Source organism: Fukomys damarensis, unplaced genomic scaffold (assembly GCF_012274545.1).
Source record: "Fukomys damarensis isolate Sample0158 unplaced genomic scaffold, DMR_v1.0_HiC HiC_scaffold_36, whole genome shotgun sequence".
NCBI classification, from domain to species: domain Eukaryota; kingdom Metazoa; phylum Chordata; class Mammalia; order Rodentia; family Bathyergidae; genus Fukomys; species Fukomys damarensis.
The window spans coordinates 15,852,298-15,862,024 of record NW_022900948.1 but is presented as its reverse complement, the minus strand read 5'-3'; the positions used below and the strand labels follow the sequence as shown (position 1 = coordinate 15,862,024).

General features: G+C 38.8%; 1 protein-coding gene across 1 annotated transcript in view; it reads right to left on the bottom strand.

The window, feature by feature from the left end:
* The window catches only part of LOC104855535 (stimulated by retinoic acid gene 6 protein-like), a 52,827-nt gene that overhangs the window by 15,794 nt on the left and 27,306 nt on the right, over positions 1 to 9,727 (bottom strand). The window contains exons 7-10 of the mRNA XM_010614417.1: positions 9,334 to 9,462; positions 7,418 to 7,491; positions 6,918 to 7,029; positions 4,168 to 4,321 (exon numbers count right to left, since the gene is read on the bottom strand). Coding sequence (XP_010612719.1) covers positions 4,168 to 4,321; positions 6,918 to 7,029; positions 7,418 to 7,491; positions 9,334 to 9,462 — 469 coding nt within the window. The remainder of the gene's footprint in view (positions 1 to 4,167; positions 4,322 to 6,917; positions 7,030 to 7,417; positions 7,492 to 9,333; positions 9,463 to 9,727) is intronic.

Below are 9,727 nucleotides of genomic sequence, written 5' to 3'. Positions count from 1 at the left end.
CTACATCCTTGTAAAGGGAACAATCCAATAGGAAGCAATGACAATCATAAATATATATGGCCAAATTTAAAGGCCCCAACCTATAGAAGACAAATATTAAGGGACATGAAAAGCCAAATGAGCATGAATACAATTGTAGTGGGGGACCTAAATACCCCAGTGTCACAAATAGACAGATCAACTAGATAAAATCAACAATGAAATACTAGAACTGAACCAAGCTTTTGAACAAGTGGACTTAATAGAAGTCTATAGAGTGTTCTACACCACAAAATCAGAATATACAATTCTTTTTGCCTGCACACTGGTCATTCTCCAAAATAGACCACATACTAGCTCATAGAACATATTTAAACAAATTAAAAGGAACTGAAGTTATTCTCTGTATATTATCATTCCATAGTGCAATTATGCTGGAGATCAATAGCATAAGAAACTGCAAGAACTTCACAAACACATGGAAATTGAACAACATTCTCCTGAATAATCAATGAGTCACAGTGGAAATTAAAGAAGAAATTAGTCAGTTTTTACAAATAAATGATAATGCCAATACAACATATAGGAATCTATGGGACACAATGAAAGCAGTTCTACATGGAAAATTCATAGCAGTGAATGCCCACACTAGGAAAACAGAGTAAGCTCAGATAAACAACCTAATGATGAATCTTAAGATCCTAGATAAAAAAGAGCAAGAAAAAAACCAAAGCTCATACAAGGGAGGAAATTATAAAGATCAGAGCAGAAATCAATGCAATGGATTCTTAGAGAATGATACAAAAAATTAACAAATTGAAGAGTTGGTTCATAAGAATAAATAAAATTGATAAACCATTAGCCAACCTTGTCAAAAAAAGGAAAGAAAAGACTCATATTCATGCAATTAGGAATGAAAAAGGTGAAGTCACAACAGCACAAATACAAAGGATCATCAATACCTACTTCAAGAACCTGTACTCCAACAAAATGGAAAACACAGAAGTGGACAGATTTCTAGATACTTTTGAATTACCAAAGTTGAACAAAGAAGATTAAAAAATTTCTAAACACCCCAATTACAATCAGTGAAATTGAAAACATAATTAAAAATTTATCAACAAAGAAAAGCCCAGGTCCTTATGGCTTCACTGCTGAATTCTACAAGACATTTAGAGAAGAACTATTGCCACTACTCTTTAAACTTTTCAATTAGGGCTGGGGATTTAGCTCAGTGGTTCTGCCGCCTGCCTCGCAAGCACAAGGACCCAAGTTTGATCCCCAGTACCAAAAATAAAGAAAGAAATAGATAAATAAACTTTTCAACGAAATTGAAAGGAAAGTAATACTTCCAAATTCATTCCTGGAAGCAAGTATTACTCTGATTCTAAAATAAGAGAAATATCCAACCCAAAAGGGGAATTACAGGTCAATCTTCCCAACCTATTTTGAACATAGATGCAAAAATCTTCAATAAGATACTCGCAGACAGAATTCAGCAAATCATTAAGAAAATTATACACCACAATCAAGTAGGATTCATCCCAGGGATACAGGAATGGTTCAAAATACGCAAATCAATAATTGTATACACCATATTAACGGAGCCAAGGACAAAAATCAAAACCACATAATCATCTCAATAGACACAGGAAAGCATTTGACAAAGTCCATCTCCCATTTGTGATAAAAGCCCTACAAAAAATTGGAACAGATGGTCTTTATCTCAATCTGATAAAAGCCACCTATGACAAACCAACATCATACTAAATGGTCAAAAACTGAAAGTTTTCAGTCTAAAATAGAGAACAAGGCAAGGATGACCGCTATCATCACTCCTATTCAATATAGTTCTGGAAACATTAGCCAGAACATTTAGACAAGAGAAAGAAACAAAGTAGTTGGATACAAGGTCAACACTCAAAAATCAGTAGCCTTCTTGTACACAAATAACAGACTCACCAAGAGAGAAATTAGGGAAATAATTCCTTTCAAAATAGTATAAAAAAATGAAGTATCTAGGAATCAGTCGAACCAAGAAGGCAAAAGATCTCTACACTGAAAATTACAGCACTCTGAAAAAAGAGATTGAAGAGGATATAAGAAAATGGAAATATATTCCTCACTCCTGGGTAGGAAAAATCAACATAGTGAAAATGGCCATACTACCAAAACTGCTATACAGATTTAATGCAATCCTGATTGAAGTTCCAACAGTATATTTCACAGAACTAGAGAAAACAATCCAAAAATTCATTTGGAACAAAAAGAGACCTAGAATAACAAAAGCAATTCTAGGCAAAAGAGACATGACAGGGAGTATCACAATCCCCAACTTGAAACTTTACTACAAAGCCACTGTGACAAAATCAGCACAGTACTGGCAAAGAAAAAGACCCAAGGATCAATGGAACAGATTAGAAGATGCAGAAACAACTCCAGACATACTCAGCCACCTCATCTTTGACAAAGGAGCCAACCATCCTCAGTGGAGGAAAGATAGCCTCTTTAATAAACTGTGTTGGAAAAACTGGATTTCAATCTGCCAAAGATTCAGACTAGACCCTTATCTTTCACCATGCACTAAACTAAAATCCAAGAGAATTAAAGTTCTAAATATTAAAACAGAAACACTAAACTTGCTGGAAGATAAGTTAGGTAGAACTCTAGAAGACATGGGCATAGGAAAAGACATTATGAACAAATCCTCAGTAGCAGGGAACTAACACAAAGAATCAACAACTGGGATCTCATCTTATTGAGATGTGAGAGGAACCACAGAGCTAAGAGACAACCTACAATGTGGGAAAGAATTTTAACAGCTGCTCCTCAGACAAAAGACTATTTTCTAGAATATTGAAAGAACTGAAAAAAAATCAGCCCCCCAAATATAAAGACGCAGTTCAAAAATGGGCATCTGACATGAAAAGACATTTCTTAGACAAAGAAGTAAAAGCAGCAAATAAATATATGAATAAATGTTCAACATCACTGGTCTTTAGAGAGATGTAGATGAAAACAACCCTGAGATTCCACCTCACCCCAAAAAGAATGGCTGCTATCAATAGCAAATGCTGGTGGGGTTGTGGGAAGAAAGGAACCCTTCTTCCTTCTTGTTGGTGGGAGTGCAGACTGGTACAACCACTGTGGAAATCAATATGGAGATACCTCAAACTACTAGGATTAGAGGTTTCATTTGACCCAGGTATCCCTCTGAGGGGTACATTTCCAAAAGAATTAAAAGAATCATACCACAGTGACATATGCACACCCATGTTTATAGAAGCTAAAGCTTGGAAACAGCCCAAGTGCCCATCAATTGGAGACTGAATAAAGAAGATGTGGTTTTTCTATAAAATGGAGTACTGATCAGCCATAAAGAATGAGAAACTAGAGTCATTTGTAGGAAAATGGATGCATATTGAGGCCATACTCTTAAGTGAAATAAATAGGACACACATGTGTAAATACCGAATAGTTTCTCTGGTGTGAAAAACTGAAAGTGTAAATAAGATTCACATTGTATAACTGATAATGTGAAATAGGAAGAAAAGGGCAAAAGGTGTAGGGGAACTTGGAGGGGTAGGGTAAAGGGAATAAGGAAAAAGAAAAAATATGAGAAAAGGAAAAAGTGGAAACAAAGTCTTTGTAAATAGGGAAGGGTGGAGGGGTGAAGGAAGGCAGGGGTATGGGGAAAAATAAGAACCAAGATCTGTCATGTAAAGGTGCAAGTTCCCAGTGATGAATGTAACTGTGCTGTATACCTAAAAAGTACCAATATACTCAATGGGAAAAAAAGAGAAATTAGTTCAAGAGATCTATTTATAAAAATAACTTTCACTTGAAAGTTATTTTTAAAACTTTATATCATTGTAAAAAACCACCAATATTTGGTGTTTTATTTTTTCCAAATGAAAAATACACGATTGTTTCAGTTCTTCCCATTGGCCTTGAAAAAATAGGCTATTTAAATAAGAACACTCCTAGGACATGTTCCCTGTAGACTTTAACAAAATGACCTCATTTGTCTTTCTAGTCAAACCAAGGAGGTTAAAAATTAACACACTTTTCTCCAATCTCTGCTAATACTATTTGCAATTCCCCTGCCACCACTTAACTCTTGCCATGACTTACAAATTCCTCAGTTCCCCCACATATGGCAGGAACAGTGGGAGCAGATGGTTTTACCTTTGGAGACACTGATCAGCTCTTGCACCTGCAGGATGAATGGAGTCAGGATCCCCGTGTGGTTCACATAAGTGACGTAGTTCTCCAGGTTGCTTTCAAACACATCCAGCTTGTTTCTCACATACACAAACATGCAGAACTCAATGACAATGAACTGGGGACACAGAGTAAAGGTTTCACAGTCTACCCTGAGCCTAGCTCAGCATGGAAATAGCACAGGTCTTTCTTTGGTTTGGAGGCCAGCCTCTTCTAGGCATTCACCAGTCTTCTGAAAATGACTCTAGACCCCAGCTATTCTAAGATGAATGGGATTGTGTGTTCTTGGAAGACCTCACACTCGCTTCTTCGCCCTGTGACATGCAAGACCAGGCCCCACAAAGGCTCAAGGGACTCTTTCAACATTGATGCAAGCAGAATGGAATGAATGGGTGACCTCAAGGACAACGCCAGCCACATCTCCCACTGCTCCCCTTCACTGATACTGGCAGGAGCCAAACTGGAGAAGGTGTTTGCAAGCAAATGTTGTACTTGCCCACCGCCCTGTCAGCCTATCCTCGTGTCACCACGTATCTGATCATCATGACATTACTTGTATAGTTCCTTTTGCTGTTTTTCTTCACCAATCAAATCATATTTACCTCTGAAGTAAAGCCCAGGCACTATCACCTTTTAGGCAGCTTCTCAATCTAGAATGATCCAGTAAACTTCTAGCACTTTTATCTCATCCCTTTTCTCTCCTAGAATGGCAAGTACCTCACACTATGTCTTATGTCATGAACATCTCCCAGGACAGAACTGTGCTGTCAGTTCTCTGTCTACTCCCAGCTCTTAGCACAGTGGTCAGCATATAGTAGATGCTCAACAAATACTTCAGAAACACCAAAACTCCAAGTGGGTTATTCTCTGTTACAGAAAACTCTATTTGACCCTTAAAATTCATTCACTCTTCTTTGAGCACAAAGCTAGACAATATCTCCCATCTTCTCTTATTTTAGGCCAAATGTCCAGGTTCTTGCCAAAGGAAGAGGAGTGGAGAGCACATGTGATACTTTCACTCAGTCCATGAAGACATCAGGCAAGCATTTCTCCCTGTTCCTTTCCTTTTGTTGATTGCATGCAAACAGCAATGAAGTCCTCAAGGATGAGGAAGGCACGCTGTGAGGGTTTAGCTATAAACTGTTGTCTAAAAACCTCATGTGTTTGAAAGGTGATTGGAAGGTGAAGAAGGTGCTGCATTTATTTGTGGATTCATCAGAATGTTATGTGCTGTTAGTTTAAAGTGTTGTCAGGAGATGTAGACTGTGGGGGTTGTCACTGGTGGTTTGGGTTGGAAAGCTGTATTTTTGTCCGTGATTCTTCTCTCCTCTCTCTCTGCTTCCTGGCTGTCATGGTATAAGCATGGCCCTTCTGCCATGCTGGTTCTGCCTTGGAGCCTGCCAACTTTGGACTAAACACACTGGAAACTGAGCTAAATAAATCTTTCCTCCTTTAATTTGTGGGTGTTGGGTATTTTGTCCCAGCGATGGGAAACTAATACACACACAGAGAAGAATATTGGGTTCCTGAAAGACCACATGGAGGAGAACTGCCCCCTCCCCTCAGCAGTATGCATGAACAAAAATATATAGTGTTAAATCATTGAAATGTAGGGAGTTAATAAGTATGTCAGAATAACCTAATACATTCACTTAAAAACTAAATCATAAGATGCACTTAAGTAGATATTATTCTAGTACATTTTCAATGAGCAAATGACAATTAGCCTTTATGTGCTATTTTATTTCCACTATTTAGATGAGCTTTTGACTTACCCGTTTTACTTTAGATGACACTGGCCACACAAAATGTTTTGACTCTACATTTAATAAAACATCGAAGTCAGAACTATGTCACCGCTTAAAATTTATGTGAGAAAATAAAATAAAATAAATGTTTTGATTTTTGATCCATTAAAAAATATAGTACCATATCCCTAAAATGTACCAATAAACTCAATAAAATTAAAAAAAATATAGTACCATAAACTAATTCTAGCTTATCCATTTTAATTTTATTTATTTATTTTTCATGGTGCTGATGATCCAACCTAGGACCTTGAGCATGAATGAGTTCTACCACTGAGCTATTATCTCTAGCCCTTTTAGTTTTCCTGTGAGACAATGTCTCACTTGGGTTGCCTAGGGTGGTCTCAAATTTGAGATAGTCCTGCTTCAGCCGCCCAAATAGCTGAGTCTGAGATCATATACCACCACACTTGGTTTCCGTTTTTATTTTCAGTTCACTAAAATTATTTTTTGTTAGTAAAATTATTTTTGTCAGGGTCAATTATTTTATATTTGAATGATTTGACTTTTATTGACTGCATAATTTGCTGACTAAAAATTCTATCCTTGTAAGCATTACTAAGTTGTTATCTCTAAAAACTCTTCTGTACCAAAGTTTGAATGTCAAATGATTTGGAATACACCTTTCTATCAATTTTTAGTCAACAATAAATTTTATCACATGGACTTTTAACTTTTATCAGTTTTATTTTACGTAGGTTAATTTTCCTAATAACATTTACCATATGGGTAAAAGGGTCCTTGGAATTAAAATGGTAGAGTTGAAGCTTTATACTTATTTGACTCACCACAATTCAATTCTGAGCCAGCTTTTTAGGACATACTGCTTGCCTTAAAGACTCCATAAACCATCTACACTGGGGCTCCATTTATATAATATAAAAGGATTTTCATCAAGCTACTTACAAGGTACAGGCAGATGAAAGCCAACACAATGGTTCCAATCATTCTGCTTGGGAACAGGAAGCAGGGGTCCCATTCATATACCCTGGTTTGAAACCAAGACTTTTCTCCTTCTCTGTGAATGAAGAAATGCCAAGAAAAAGAGGCTGTGGTAGATAAACAAATGCTCCGTTCTTCTGGAAATACCACCATCTCCTCTTCATCTTGGAGTTTAGTGTAGAGAAAGGGTATTTTCACAGTTTTCATCTCCCCTTTCTTAAGAACAAAGACCTAGTTCTGATGGTATTAATTAAGCCTCTGAATCTAGCCGGCCCAAAGCTGGCTTTGCTAGACTGCTTAGAGATGTGAGCTGGTCAGTCTCCCCTCTCACTTTAGTCCACTTTGGGCTGGTTTCTCTTATAAGCAAAGAAGACCTAGGGCCTGTCCACTCCTCCTAGGCCCGTGGGAAGGGCTGTTCATTGGTGTTGGTGTGACTTGGGGTGAAAGGCTAGAGGGGAACTTACTGTGGCCTGGGCTTCCTCAGCAGCTGCTTAACATGCTTGGCTTGGTGGGTTTCCAGAAACACAGGCTTCTCTTCCTGTGAGAAAAGAAGCGGGGAGGATGTGGCTCCGACATTTGGCTTTGAGGTTGTTCTCTTGAAGTGTCATCACCACAGACAGCAGGAATGTGAACACAAGATTTAGCCATTCCCAGGCAGCTGCCATTTCTGGAAGAAGGAAGAGGAGCCTTTCCTGTTCATTAGGTATCTTCTCTGCAGAAATGCCCGAGGCCTGGCTGTCCTTGGCTCTGTGGTTCTCACAGATGCCAGTGAAGCTTTTCTCCCTGGGAGATGTGGTTATTTCCTGTCATAGCTGAAGTTATTGAATCAAGAATGATATACTTCAAATCCCTGTATTTTTACTGTGTATAAAATGGAGATCCTTTTGCTATTTTCTTACCTTTTTTCAGTATAATTTAATGATATACTTTGAAATGTTTACTCCAAGTGCCCTGAGATTTCCACAGTGGCTGCCTATTTTGCTACATTTTGAATGTAAATATTACCTGCCGTGAGCTCTTGTGTACCCAGGATGCTGGAGAGAGCCCCTAAGATCTTCAAATCTTGACTGTCTTCTTATTTTTTGTGTGCTCCAGGTAAGTCACATCTCTACCCTTCAGGTCCCTCATCAGTAAATGTAGAAAATACTACCTTCCTGAAGGTGATTGCAAACATTAAATAAGACACTAGGCATAAAGCACAATACCTGTCCAGGACAAGAAGCCATTAAGTGATGATTATTATCTTCTTACTGAAGGAAAATTTCCTTTTCTTCAATTCTTAGCAAAGACCTCTAACATACTTTTTCTTCCCATTAAAAAGGGTACATTTAGATAAACTTTTATATTTTGCAAGAAGCACCACCTTTAGATAAGCATTTTATATTTCGTAAGTGGTACCTTACCAGTAATTGTACTGAGGGAAGTATAGTAAGACCTGATTTCCATATTGAAAAGGTTTGAAGCTATGTGTAGTAACTGGAATACCTTTGTGTTGTTGTCTTTTTTGTTTTGTTGTTAAGCAGCTGAATGGTGTGTCAACCTGGTTCTAAGCCTTACAGCTCTTCAGAAACATTCTGGCTCTACCTCATTCAAGACACAATATAGCCTAGGAGTGTATCTTCTCATCACTTGAAGGTATGTGTGGTTAAATGGTGGCTTAGCCCAAAAGAAGTCTGAACGGATGTGAAATCGTGGTGAAGGCTTTAAAAGCCAGTGTATACTTTACTATGTTCTCTTTCTCAGTTTGTGCCAATCGGTGATGCTCCCAATGGAGGCCGCTCCATAAGCCTGTGTCATAAAGTGAGGAAAACATGAGAGAAAGCCCTCAAATGCCCTTGAAGACATGTAGCAATGGTGCAAAAGGAGCTTTTATCACATCACTGAGATTTGGGTGCTTGTTTGTTACTATAGCATTACCTATCTTGTCCTGATCATCTCATACTTATTTTGAAAAGATAAGCAAAGGACAAGAAAAACTCAAGGTCAATAAAACAAACCGTTCACAACTTATTCAAATTCAGGAGATACAGAGACTAAAGCTGTAGCAAGTGAGCCCCAGGGATCACAGCAACCCCAAGTTTTGATTTATTGGCAAGGTATAAGGAGAAAACAGGACCTCTCTTAAGCCCAGCATGACTTCTGAGCTGGAGCCATTTATCCCAAGCCAGAGAGGCTAGACGTGACAGATTAAGAGAAGGGTCCCACCACCCAACCCTTGGGTTCCAACTCTGGCTCTACTAACAGATTGGCTGGGTGACCTTAGACAAATGAATTCACCTCTCTGTGACTGAGGTTTTGAATCCAGGATGTGAGAAGCGATGACAGCACCTCCCTCCCATGGCTTTTGTGAGGATTCACCCATGGAAGCACACATACTCACCGCCTGGGGCGCCCAGCGCAGGTGTACCCTCAGAGCCTTGACAAACATGTTCAGGAAGCGGCCCAGCAGGAAAGCCAGGCACAACAGTGATGGCCAGTAGAACACCAGAGACTCATACCTTCCCACAAACTGCAACGGAAGCAGAGCCCTGGGTGCAGGTCGAGTAGGGCAGGTCCAGGCCACCAAGTGAAGCTGGGGACAGCACTCTGCCTGACCAGCCAGCCTCCACCGAGGCCTACCCTCTCTGAGTTCTAAAGTCAGCAACCATCCCTGCTCCCCAACCCCACATGCATAGAATGAGCAGCAGCCTTGCATGTAAGTCTTTGCATCCCCATTTTATGTTACAAAAACAGCTTTTGTGGATTTTTTTTTTTTTTTTTTTTTTTTTTTTTTT